We start from the raw sequence: 14,853 nt of genomic DNA, 5'->3' as shown, positions 1-14,853 counted from the left end.
AGGTAGGAGTTTCAAAAATATCAAAGCCTATTTCATTTTTTCATTACTATCAAGCATCTTTTTTTCTTTGAGGGCTATTAATTGAATTTTATTTGCTAGATCTATGATATAAAAAACTTGTTTTGCTTAGTCTGTCATAATAAATGGCTCTTTCCAATAAGTTAGTATTATAAGATCAACCAATGTAAATCCTAGCTTATCTTCTTGCATGCCATTAATGTCAACCCACTTGCATTTAAAAACATGCACTCTAAATTTTGTATAGTTAACCTCCAATATCTCTTTGATAATCCTAACATAAGGCATGGATGCCATTTTTGGATTCTTATATTTCTTACTTGAAAAATGCATAGCTTCAACCATTATCATAACTCCACTATTTTGCATAGTACTTTTCTCATTAAAAGACTTTGCGTAGAAGGAATACCCATTAATATTGTATGCACTCTAGTATATCACATCTAAGTAAGGACCCTTGGCTAACCATTTAATAGTATCAGAAATGTTATCTTCATTCAAGACTTTTTATTTGAACCAATCTACAAAAGTCGTATTATGCACTTTCAAGAAACTTTATTTAGTCATTCTCAACTAATTGCATTCTACCTTTACAAGTTCTTTATGTGTATTTATGTAACTTAAAACTTTATCAATATTATTCAGGATATATAAATGTACTTCTTTCACTTCATCACGATTCATGCTCTTTACTGATACTCCACATGTTCCTTGACCTAATATTATTTAGGAAGCCCAATTGGTTCTATATTTGACAAATAATTAGAACAAAATTCTATATCTTCTTCGATAGCATATTTCTAAATGATAGATGCTTCAGGTTGATATGGATTCTTCATATACCTTTTCAATATTTTCATGTATCTCTCAACTGGGTACATCAAACAAGGCCATAAATTTGTACCTCTCTCATTAGATGATCTATTAAGTGCATCATAATGTCAAAAAATGAAGGAGGAAAGTGCATCTCAACTTGACACAAGATAATACAAGCTTTTTTCTTCCAATTCATCTAATTTAAGAGGATCAACAGCTTTATTGCATATTACATTAAAGAAGAAGCAAAGTATAGTTATTGTGTGCCTTAAATATTCTTTCATATATCTCAAATGACCACTGGTAATGGTTGTTGCATCAAGACATGACAATTACAAGACTTTAAGCCTACCAATTTCAACTCTTTCATTAGCACAAGCTTATTAATATTTGAAGAATACCCTAATAGAACTTTGATCCTATGTAAATACTCATAAAAACTTATTCTCTTAACCTTGAACAATATATGACAAGCTAGGGGATATAAGTATGCTTACCTTCTGACGTTGGGTGTAAGTCATCTTGTATCTCTATTTCTTTCAAATCTAACCTTGCATTCGCACTAGCCTTGATCTTGCCTGGCATGTTCAGAAGCATTCCAACAATAATATCACACATGCTTTTTTCCACATGCATAATATCAATATAATGCCTTACTTCAAGATAGTGCAAATATGGAAGATCAAAAAGATAGATTGTTTTTTCCATATACTTTTAGCACTTGTATTCTTTTAAGTCTTACTAAGGATAATATTAATATCTTTCACAAGTTCATAAACTTGCTCCCCAATCAAAGCTTTTAGAGCATGAAGGTGCTCTTAATGGCCATAAAAAGTTTTCTTTAATTTACAATAAGGTTGATCTTGCCTAAGAAATCTCTAATGGCTAAGGTAGACTGTCTTTCTTCCATGTTGAAGTCTAAATTTTAATGGAATAAGGTTTATACTCAAATTCAATTCAAATTTTGAGATATGATCAAGAGTGACAAAGGTTAACTCTAAATGCTTTGCAGAATTAATATCTCAACGCTCAAATTCTAAAATTCATATCTTTCACAATAGAACTCCATTTGTAATGAATAAACTATTATTGAAAAGCTATTCGAGTCTATTTTCAAATGAGATATGTTTCACATTAAAATGATCTATTTAGTGAGAGATATAATAAGAAATATGAAAAAGGTCAAATCTAATTTTATGTAGAATTGCCATTTCAAAGCTTAGACTTCAAGTGTTCATGACCTTTTCAACTTAACTCTATTTTGAGTAAATAGAACAAATTTGAAAACTTTATGGAGTTAATAATCAAAACATTTCTAATCCTATGAGATATATTTGATCAAAGATATGATTGTAGAAACTTATATCTCACTCTTTCTCTTAAGAGCTAAAATGCATGTTTTGATTTAAAATATCTTGAGCTAATATTTCATATCTAAATCAATGAGTTTAACATAAAGGCTTCTAACCTAATGATATTATACCTATCAAGTCCAAGACTTCCAAGATGTATCCAAGTTTGTATAAGTGTGTTAAATACTTTAACCTCTTCTTGGATCATCCTCCTCTTTATGTTCTCCCATTGGGTATGGTATGCATGCTAATGATAACTTTGATTTCTTTCTCTTCATGCTTAATCTCATCTTTACTTTAGATAACCTTAAATGATATATTATGAATAAAATGGTTATTCTAAATATTAATATGCATATCCAAGTTATGAAAGATAATACTCTAAACACTCTTGGATATAGAATCAATTTAAGGAAAAAAATGATAATATAAAATAACTTTAATGCATAAAAATTATTTTTTTAAATCCCATGTAATATGCAACAGCATGAGTGAAAATACTTTAAAGTAGTTGTTCCATAATAATAGTCTCATCTATACTTGTCATCATCAAAACTTAAACTAAACATAATGTCACAAGCTATTATGTCCAACATATGTAAGTTTGATTAAATGCTGATAAGACCAAAATACTTGTGCAAGTGTAGGAATATTTTCATATTATTGAATTCAAAAATTATATGATTTATGCAATGCCAACACCTCCCCCTTCTATTTTTGGTATTAAAGGAGTTAATGAGTGAAGATTTGATATTGTTGAGTATATGTAAATGTGATATGTTGTACAAGTAGTCCTGAGTTTATTTAGTGTGTTCTGGGTGCTAGAAATAGATTTTACTACCTGTGTAGGTTTTTGGACACCTTTAAGTTGTGAAAATGGTGGAAAGTTGTGAAAATGTGTTTGGTTGTCCATATTTCTTATGAGACATAATTTAGAAGTAAAACTAATGCCATTAAATAGCTTATGAACAAATTTTTCTGTAGACATCTAAATCACCTCATTAGGACATCAGACAGAGAAATGGGGTATGTTTGAAGTTGCCCCAGGTTGCTATTAAATGGCAATAGAATTGCTATATGATATGTGCAACACATCATATAGCATGGTACAAAGAGGGACAGCTACAGCTGATAGAACACATTTGTTACACACTTTTATTTTTCAATTGGGACCCTTTTATTAATGTTTTATCACCTCAAAGTGCACTTATTGCATTAGAATTGATAAATTGCCTAACTGTCTAGGTTTAGTGCACCGAGGTATTTTCATGCAAACACTGAACTTTTAAGAAAATGTACAAGAAAAATTAACAAAATGCATTTCATGTTCAATTGATGAGTGGTTAAGTTAGATTTTTGAAATTTATTTTAGTTTAGGAGTAGTTAAATAAAAAGTCAACACTTTTTAAAGTGTCTTAATTTGACTTAGTTTTCAGTTTGTCTCTGTGTGAAAATTTTTATATAATTTTATGCAACTTGGAATTTGGTTATTTTAATAAATTCTCCCTTCTAATTATGAACTTAATTTTATATATTAATTAGATTTTATTATGTCACATGCTATTTAATTGAATTATGTGATTTGTGTGACTTAGGGGGCATGTCACTTGTGCATCAATTAGGCAATTGAGGTCAACATTTATAGAGGTCAAAAGCTAGAGCATGGGCTATGATTTTTGATTTATTTAGGGCATTAAATCAGTTTAATAATGTGGATGACACATGAAAAATTACACACATTAGAATCATTTACAAACTAATAGGAGGTTGCTACCTTACAAGTATGACAAAGCTTCCATTTGTATTTAAATTTCTTTTCTTATATTCAATTAAGCTTTCAACTGATGGGAAACAAGGGATTGCACGCCATTAAGCCCTTCATTCAGATCTAACACTCATTTTATTTCATCTCCTTCATTTTTTCTCACCTGTTTATAGTGTTCTTCATTTTTTTCTCTTGTGTTCTTCATTTTTCAGCATCTTATCTCTCATTTCTAGCCATCAAATCTCCACAAAACTCATACCATTCTTCTCCTTTCTTTGTAACATCCTTAATTTTAAATCGAATTAATTAAGCATAAATTAGATTAATTAAGTGTATTAGCAAGCTATGTGGCCTAGGCCTAACAGGTGTGTTTGATTGTGATTTCCAACCCTAAACGTAGGTTTGAGGGAGAATCGGGTCACCTGGGAATGAAAAGAGGAAGAAATCTAAAGGGGAAAGTTCTATGCCAAGCATTATGGCTTGTGGATTAGGCCACCGTAATATGTATGTCTTGACACACCTGAAAGGATGCTCTTCGTGCCATGCACTATGGCACATTATACATCTGCTGTAGTGCATAGACACTTTTTTACTATAAAAAGATTGCAAAACTAATGCACCAGAGGAGAGAAATAAAGAAGAGGAAAGAGAGATAGAAAGAGTAGTGCTCAGGCTTGAAGGATATAAGTTTTGGGAGTGTTTTGGGGCTCCTAAGCATTAAAGTAAGCTTCCTACACCTAAATCCTCCTTCCTCCTTCCATTTTCTTAGTATTAAAAGTTAGGGTTTAGTTGATAATGATGATTTTTATCCATATAGGCTATGAGTTTGAACCCATGACTTAGATAGAGTTAATAAGAGTAGACTAAGCTAATGAAACTTGGTATTTATGGAGTTATGATGATTGGTGGTTAGGAAGCAATAAATATCCAAAAATTCCCATAAATGTGTTAGTTGGGACAATATGGTACCATTATTGGCCATTAAAGAGGTCAATGGTATTAATGGGGGTTAAAGGAAGCTAAGAAACCTCATGGGTATTTTTATACCAGTAGAAAATGAATCTTAAGCATGAATAAGTGTTGAGTTCCTAGTAAAAATTAGCCCAAAAGTGAATATTGATGAATTTCATTATAATTGCTTGTAAAGTGACTATTGTAATCCTATCTCCTAGACATTACTAACTCATGCATCACAAACCACACCAAGGTAATCAAAGCATCTCATGTGTCTAATCCATCGACTATCTATAGTTTATTAAATCATAAAAATTTATTTAGAAAATAGGAATCCCAATAACAAGAGTTGTCGCACTCGAAAAAATGCAACGTGGACGGTGCGCGAGCGGTGGTCCCAGCCTTCGCGGCGGGAACCGAATCAAACGAGGAGTCGCCACCGAGATTTTGGGGTAAATCTCGGGAAACCGATTAATGGGGGATAAGGTGGTCTGCAAAATCAGAGAATGGGTTCGGGAGTCGATTGAGTGTGGGGAAGGTGTTAGGCCCCCCACAACACCCGTTCGTCAGAACGGTTACCTGAAGTTTGTTGTGTTCTATTAATATGGTTTTATAATTATTTTAATTATCCCTTTTACATTCATGTGTTTCAAAAATGATAAGAATTAAGTGAGAGATGTTTATTTATTTACGAGGAAGGACGAACTTGACTCAGAATCTGACTCTGAGGCCTACGTACCCTGTGATGGGGATCAAAGTCTACGTAGTTCGAGCTTAAAAGTTTGTTGGTGAAAATATTTTTTGAAGAGAAATTAATTAGAAATAATTCACCATTTTACAAATAAAACAATTTCTGAAATTTTGATATGTGTGTTTTAAATTGCAAAAGGTAATTTAATTTTAATTATTTTCTCCATTTTGAATATTTAATAAAGAAAGGAAAGGGTTTAAAATTATTTTTCTTTATATTTTATGATTGGGAATTTAACTGTTATGGCTGCAGAGCCTTATTGGTTCATACGGTAATACAATTGTTCTAAATATCTGTGGAGATTTTGAAATCTCACACGATAAAAGAATTTGGCAATTTAATTTATTTTCTTATATTCTTATGTACATTTTTAAATGTTGATAATAACTTTTTTAGCATGTAGATACATGTTTTAAAGAATTTTAATCATCATACCTGTATAGCCTTATTGGCTTATACGGTAATATGATTATCCTAATTATCTGCGGAGATTCTAAAATCTGACACGATAAAGGAATTAAATTTAAATATGTCTTTTAATTTAATTAATTTAATATATAATTTATATATATTTTAATAAACTTAATCGTTATATCTGTAGAGTCTTATTGACTCATACGATAATACGATTATCTTATAAGTCTACGGAGATTCAAAAATCTCACATGACTAAAAGATATAATTGGTAAATGTGATTACAATTTAAATACATTAATTTGGTTAATTAATTTTTTGAATTGTTTATTATATGATTATTTACGAACATCATTCATATATATTGAGAACCACTATATCTGCGAGGACTCATTATCCCACATGATAATGTGATTAATTTAAGTCCTTATGAAGATTCTTGAAATCTCACATGAGACTTAAACAAATTATTAATCTGGGTTATAAAAAGAGAGTTAAATTTAATGATGGGCCTTTTGAACCCATATTAACGTAAAAGTTTTACTCTCATATCTGCGAAACCTTATAGATTTACACGATACGAGATTATCCTGAATATCTGCAGGGATACAAGGTCTCACACGATAAAAGGATTAAACAATATTCACTTTGAATATATTTTAATACGTAAGTATACAACGCATATTTTTAAATATAGAAATCTTAACCGTTATACCTATCAAGCCTTATTGACTCACATGGTAGTACGATTATCTTAAAGGTCTATAGAGTTTCAAAAACCTCACATGACCAAAAGATCTAATTTGACAAAGTAATTATAATTCAAATTTATTAATTTAATTAATTAAAATCAGAAAAACATTTATTATTTTATTTACAAAAATTCATTTATGTAATATATACAGATTGAGAATCATGATATCTGCAGGGATATACTATCCCACACGATAATGTGATTAATTTGAGTCTCTACGAAGATTCTTAAAATCTCACATGAGACTTAAATATTTATTATAAGATTGATCCTCATACCTGCGAAATCTTATTGATTTACACGATATGAAATCATTCTAATGCCTATGGAGATTCTTAAAATCTCACATGACAAATAGATAATCTAAATATTTGTATTTGCAGTTGGTGCATAATATTATAGTTGGCTAAATGATTCATGCGATGAAGACAATGGAAAGAATAGATAAATAAATTATTTTGACAGTTCACTATTCTTTTGACCTGGGAACATATTCTAAAAAAATCCATATTTGGCATGAACTTCTAGCAATAACCACAATAGACACGGCTCCAAACCACAATCAACCTCACAAATTATCAATAATATTTTCACAGGGTCTCATTTTTTTTGTCAGACACCTCTCAGATATGTTCTAAATTCTACATAAAAAATATTTAATTCCTAAATTTTTTTAATGTCTAAACATACATCTAGATCAGTCCACACCTATCAATATATATATGTTCGTCAATAAATCCAGATTAAAGGAGGTGATGTGATTTAAATATTACCTTGAGCAACCTGTGATTCTAGATATGCATTCTTCAACGCTTTCATCACCTCAACCTCAAGTTTTGAATGTGTTTCTAGTTCTTTGTTGTTAGTAAAAACATCCTGAACTCGTGACTGAGGGAAGAAGAAAGTGATGATCTCGTTCAGTCCATAAACCCACATATGCATGCATGTTTATGTGTTTTCTTCTTCTAGCTCTCTCAGCTCTGTTCAGTCCCCTCGGTGCTCTGTTTCTGTTTTCCTGATCTCAGTCTCCTCTCTCCTCCCACAGCTGTGTTTGTGCCTATGCTCTTCTTCTCTGTTTTTTTTAGTGCTTCTCCACCTCTCGGGTAAAAACATCCTGAACTCGTGACTTGCGTGTAGCCAAAAATTTGCTCTGTACTTCGTTCTTTCGCTCGCGTGTCTGGCAGGCTCTGCTCTGCTCTTCCTCCTTGCATGGGTCTGGGGTTTGCTCTCCCTTTTCCAGCGCTTCTCTCGGTTGGCTGTGTGTGTGCGTGCTCCTACTGTTTTTTTTCTGTCATGTCCGTGCCTCTATTTTTCTGTGTATGTTTCGTGTGTGTTGGTGTTGTGCATTTTTCCTTTGCTCTCTCGTGTGTGTGTGCATGTTTCTGCTCATGTGTGTATGGCATCTGACCAAAAGACCAAGTTTGGAACTGATGGGGAAAGATTTAACCCATCGGCTTGGGTATTATTTTTTTAAAAAAAATATAATTCTTTCTTTTTTTAAAAAAAAATCTTGTTTGTTAATTTAGAAGTTAAAAAAAAAGACAAAAGAAATTTGATTTTGAATTAAGCAAACATATTATTTTTTTGGAAGATAATAAATTTAAAGGAAGAAATTCAAAAGAAGTTGACTCTTAAAATTAGTTCTTAATATCTTGAATGGTTAGGATAATTTTGAAGAGATTTTAAGCAAGGTTTTATTTTTTGTTAATTTTGTTAAATTATTTTTTTTTGAAAATATAATCTTAAAAAAGGATTAAATTTCATTTTTTGTATTTTTATATTTTTTGGTTATTTATTATTATTTAAAAAAATGTCCGGAAAAAATACGGTGTTCACAAGAGTGTTTAAGAATGCATAACTATTATACTTAAATCCTAGAACAAGATCACAATTTTTGACTAAACAAGACTATGCATCGAGGCTTGTACCATTTGCGCTGTGGCATGTGGTACAAAATCACAAATCGTCACGCTGTGCCATGCATCACAGTATGTGACATCATGTGTTGCGGCACACGTATTAAATTTTACTGTCAAAATAGCTTTACTAATACAAACTTCCATCATGCGCCATTTTCACATCTAATGCCCGATTAGAGTGATTCAAGTGCCTACATATCACTTGTTTCAAAATATAATTAATGACATAGGTTTCATCCCAATATGATTTTTCTTTTGAAAGTTGGGCACCTAAAGGCAAAATGACCGCTTTATGTCATTTTTCTATACCCAAGCGTCCCAAGTACAAACCTTATGCCATTAGCTGTTTTCAAGGGCTTGACCACATCTAATGGGTCACTTTACACCTAATTGATGACACACATTATCAATAATAACAATATACACACTTTTAGCCAGTTAATTGCCCTTTTGCTCAATAGGGCCTATTTGCACATTGTGCACATAACTTACTCACTTGGCTAACAAATCATAACAACATTTAAAACATACAATCAAGCACTTATACAAGTATCTTAACCCTCTTAGCCTAAATTTTCATGTAATTATATATGTGTGTGAGTGTGCATCTAAATTTGGTCAAAACTATGCCTTCCACACACATAAGGCTATCTTCCACACTTCTCACATATTTCATAAGCATGACTAAATTCCACATCACAATATACACTGTCACACTTCAAGGCTAAGACACACACATATAAGAACATCGACATCACATATATGTATGCATTCCTATGGCAACTTATAAACATATTCATGTACAATATTTCAATTCATTGCATAAAGCTAGGACTTCTAGTAGTTTCACAACTCCTAGCCTATTTCTTTTCTCTTGCTGCTATTAATCTCAAGATCTAAAAAACATAAATCATGGGGTTAGATAAAAATCTCAGTAACCAAGATAATCTAAAGCAACCTATTAACTAAAATCTATAAATAAGTAATATTAACTTTACTTTTCTCATTTCACATATGCAATAGCAAATACATACTCATTTCATCAAATCATTGATTACACACTATAAATGCCCCAAGAGGGGGTGAATTAGGCTAATTAAAAATTTAAATGAAATATAATAATAATAAGTAAGATGAAGGAATGAAATCACTAATCACATGAGTTGAAGGAATAGAGCTCGACATAGATGATTTATCTTGATTTGACTCCTACCACTTAAATCTACATTTAGTCTTCATAAACCTCCTGAGATTTTCAACTATATTGCCAAGATTAATCTGGGCTTTTGGTTACCACAATACATAAACAAACTTTTCAATAGGTCTGAAACTCTCTCCCTTACAAAGGTAAATGAATCCCCTTAAACTCTCTGAGCTAAAGTTCCTCTATTTTAAAGACGTAAAACAGGGATAAATAGAGTAATTTCAAGAATGAACTATCATTGCTCTAAAACTCTCTTTAAGAGTATATATATAATGAATGAAACTTTCTATTAATAAATGATACATAGAAGGCAGGTAAACTTCGATACTCAATAAATGCATAATGTTCTTACATTTCACGTTATTCCTCTTACTTCCGTGCCTCATAAATGAGCCTTATTTATAGCTGTGAATCATAAATGATATATTAGACTCATAAATTTTTCTATTGGAGTTTGCCTGTGGTTTGTTTCCTTCTAACTTTGAGTTTCTTTGCATATCCGAGCTTCTCTAAGGTTCCCTAGTGGACTAGTAGCTAATGGAACAACACTTTATGGCAAAGACTTCCTCTTTTGTATAGTAACAGTAAAAAATATTAAATGCTTCTAACAAAAGTAGTTGAAGCTTATATGTTTTGATATAATAGAAGAAAAGCTTGGTGATCAGAAGAAATATTTGTAGGTAGAAGACTTTCAATAAGACAAATATGTTTAGATATCATTTGGTAAGGATATAGAGTGAAATTAATTGATTATAGATGAAAAGAATGTTTAAAAGATAAGTTCTGATGAAGTTCAGAAGAGATACAAAAAAAAGAACAAAAATTCATAGTAGCACCGATGTTATTATGATCTAGCATCAGTGTTACAGTCATGAACAGATACAGGAGGAAAGTTTTAGTATAGGTGTTGTCCTTGGAGTATTGATGTAATCCAGTACATAAAAGATGAAGATTTTTGATATTTTTTGAAGAATTAGAAAACTTTTAAAAAGATTATTTAGCACTAGTGTTAAAAGGAAATAACACCAAAGTAATATATTGATCAAATCTCTTTAAAGAATAGAAGAAAGGACAGTACCAGTGTTAAGATGTTAACACAAGTATTGCACAAATTTAAGCAAAATTTAGTACAAATGCTAACCACGTGACATAAGTATTGACGTAACTAAATCAAGGATAAAAGAGAATTAAGACCAATGTTGAAGAGATAGTACCATTGCAAAGAAAAAGATTTGAATAAGAGAGACTCAATTGCATAAGTACAAAAGGGTAACATAGGTGTTAGAATGAGTAGGACTAGTGTTTTATGTACCAATAATCAATAGAACAGTGAAGATAACAAACATAAAACAAGTGTTAAGGCATCCAGGATTTGTGTTATCAATACTTGGAAATATTTTTCAACAAGATAACTTCAAGCATAAAGGATTATAGTTAAATTAATTACTTAACTACTAAGATGGCATACCTTCTGTTCATATAACCTATCACTTAGCTAAGTTTAATGTTAAGCCATTTATTTTAATTAAGAAAACCTAAAAATGCAACAAACTTCTCTTTATTTTGTAATCATCAAAACTAAGGTTTAACATTCTCTCCTTTTTTAATGATGACAAAACTCAAATGCAAAGAGTCAGCTCTCGAAGAGACTTTGATCTCTACTTGTTAAAAGAAATAATCATAGAATAAAAATGGAAGAAATGCATATTATATATATATATATATATAGAAGAAGGTGCAAATTATTAGAGAAAGCTCAAACATATAAACAGTTAAACATTCAAACGACTACTCAGTCCACTTCTTAAAGATAGCATGAAAGAAATCCATTATTTCATGAAATTTCTTGGTAGCAGGAAATGAAGGTTTAGGTATTTCAGAGGGTTGAGAAGATTGAGGTTTAAAGGGTTTAGATGAGGTTTGAGGCTTAGAAGTTTTTGAAGACTTTACTCTGAATCTACTGAGTCTAGGTGAGGCACTTATTGGTCTTCTCACAATAGCTTGACCCTTATGCTTACCACTTCTTGAATCTTCAACCATATACTTGTCTAAACCACTATCTTAAACCTTATTATCTGCCATGTGAAGTAGGTTTACATTACACTTCTCCCCTTTTTGTCATCAACAAAAGGCTTAGATAGATCAATAGGAACAAACAAGTTGAAGGAAGGCACATAGGATGAAGAAGTATGACTTTCAGTCCAGATTAGTCTATTCTTGAACCTTGGTGGAGGCTTAAACACTATACTAAATTCTAATATAGAAGTGAAAGGTGTAGAAGAGAACACAAAATTGAGATTTCTCCTAGTTAAGTCTTAAAAGACATTAGTACAATTGATGCTAGAGAATAATAGAGTAAAAGGTAGGGGTGATTGTGCAGACTCCAAGTCTTCCTCATCATCAGATATTTCAATATACTCTCTAGTAATCTTGGCTACAACTAGTACAAGCTTGTTGCTCTCTAAAGCATGTGACTCAGATCCTTTTAAACTATCTTCAAGCATAGCTCTTAGTTCAAAATTAGTAGAGGAAATTGGTCTAACCCTCAGATTCCCAATCTTGGAGGGTATTTGTAAGTCACTATCAATGGCTGCCTCAATCTCCTTCTTTGAAGTAGAGGTGCTAGGTATGTATACTGATAAAAGTCCTCATGTAAAAGGATACCAACATTATCTTGAAAAGAGACACTAGTAGGAGTACCTACCCTAAAGGGAAAATAGTGCTTGGATGAGTTTCTTGGTCTAGCTGGTATACCTCCTAAACTTTGAACTTGAGCTCTCAGCAAGCTAATTTCTTCCTTGAATTCTTCTCTAATTTCTTCAGAGGCTTTCTTCAGTCTTTGATTGAAGTTTTCAACTTACCTTTCAAGACACAAGGTGAAAAGCTCAGCTTGAATCTTAAATCTCCTATCCAACTACTTGACAGCATTTGAATCAAGATGTACTACTTGTGATGGTGGTGGGATAGTGAATCATTCTGAGTTAGTTGAGAATCTTATCTTCCTTGAGCACTATTAGTTGCTACTAAATGAGCTTTAGTTTGAGCACTACCTCTTCCTTCTTTAATAATCTCCATCTTTTTTAGAGTCACAGAATTGATCTCTTTATGTCCTAGCATTTTATTGCCTTGTAGGTACATAATCTTTTGATCTTCTAGCATTTTGAAAATTACATTTCCATATATGAGATATTTCCCATCTCCTTTTCTACTTAGCTGGACTAAGTTCTTGATTTTTTTTGAAGATAATAGAGGCAACATGTAATTTAAATCCTTTGATCAAAGTGGCTAGATACATCAAGTCCTCAGTGATAAACTTATATACACCATTTCTTTTGCATGAAATCGACCTTGATAGAATATGGTAGATTACTCTGTGAAGTGTTGGCATAGACTTAGGCTTTTCTACTAGACTAGTGCTTTCTTCCCATGTTGGCACTAATGTTGTGAACATGAATAGCTTCTCATAGGACAAATCCGATAGCCTCATCAAACCCTTATTGGTTGGAAAATTAAGAAGGGTATTGATATAGTCTTTTATGATGTCAAAATATTTCCCTCTCACTATTGCTTATAGCACTTTACCATTGTGTAAAACTTGTCAAGAACTATAAGAAGCTCTTGCAACTTCTCGACTTACTGCCATGTTGAGCTCCTACAGTGTCTTATAAGGCTTTGTCATTTTCATAACATCATATCCCTTCTCTTTGAACTCTGTGAGGTTGACAATCCATGATTTACTAACTTCTTTTCTAGCCATTTTCAAGGTCAAGCTTGGAATCTGTTTAGTATGGAGTGAGTCAATCTAAAAGCCAGTAAAATCATTACTCTCATCTAATACCTTAATGATAGGAGCTTTTCCTTTCCTCTTCCTCTGTTCTTCATGAATTCTAATTAAGGTTGGCTAGGCATTATGTCCTCGGGAGTCCTGTAACATTCAAAAAAATTTAATCCTTGTTTACTAACCTAATGAGAGTAATTATTGAGTTAATGAGGTTTGTGGCTAGAGGGGCTTAACTTGGTGTTATTGTTATGATTTCATCCCTAAAAGTGATTCTGGATCAATGTGCCACCCAAGCAAAGAAAGGGTAAGAAAAATTAAAAAATGGTCCTTTGTGCCACATGTTGCAGCTCGTGGACATTCAGCTATGGTGCTAATAGGAATGAGTTGCTTATTCTCAAAATTAATCTAAAGATAACCCTAATGCAATATAGGGCCAACCCTGGTCATATCCTGAGGAATCATTTTAAGTCTAATTGAAAGTTATTTGGTGAAATAAATCAACCAAAGTTTATAGAAATTTAGTTATTTAGCTAATTATCTAAACTAATTACCTAATGTGCAAGTAATTAAAATGCTAGTGAAAGTAAGTGAAATGAACTTTTCTTTTTACAATAATGGAACCTTAGAGATTAATTGATTTTGGACTTATTATCTCCTCATGACTAGGCCAAGTTAACTTACCTTTTTTCTTGACTAAAACTGTTGTGACTTAAGAAAATTATCCTAAGCCAATTAGCCTAATTAGCTAACTTCCCTAGGTTTTAGATTGAAAAACAAAAGATTATATGCCAAACAAAGAGTGGAAAAATTTAGTCATGGCTATCCAAGGAAGAAATTAAATGAAACAATCCTCTCTCTTTACATTAACATTAAATTCAAATTAGAATTCACAATATAAGATGATTAAATGCTAGATTAAGGAATCTAACCATCTAGTAAAAAGAAAAGAGGATAGGAAATAAAAGAACTTAGCTAATTTAAAACTCAAGTCTCATCCTCCATCTTCATCTCTCTAGGATTTCACTAAAGAAATTAGCCAATCTTCATCATATTCAAGAACCTAGCGATTGGTTGTGAATCTAAACTTCATAGCTCTTGAATGATGGTAATGAGCTTCAATCCTTG

At 31.8% G+C, this 14,853-nt stretch overlaps 1 protein-coding gene across 1 annotated transcript in view; it reads right to left on the bottom strand.

Moving 5' to 3' along the window:
* LOC129322492 (uncharacterized) overlaps nucleotides 1-7,766 on the bottom strand; it is a 178,343-nt gene extending 170,577 nt beyond the window's left edge. The window contains 2 exon segments of the mRNA XM_054968803.1: nucleotides 6,632-6,668; nucleotides 7,598-7,766. Coding sequence (XP_054824778.1) covers nucleotides 6,632-6,668; nucleotides 7,598-7,766 — 206 coding nt within the window.
* Between the last annotated feature and the right edge of the window lie 7,087 nt (nucleotides 7,767-14,853).

This window comes from Prosopis cineraria, unplaced genomic scaffold (assembly GCF_029017545.1).
Source record: "Prosopis cineraria cultivar Desert tree isolate PC_DT_omini unplaced genomic scaffold, ASM2901754v1 PC10, whole genome shotgun sequence".
In the NCBI taxonomy this organism is placed as follows: domain Eukaryota; kingdom Viridiplantae; phylum Streptophyta; class Magnoliopsida; order Fabales; family Fabaceae; genus Prosopis; species Prosopis cineraria.
Note: the sequence above shows the minus strand (reverse complement) of the source record. Positions and strands in the feature narration are given on the sequence as shown.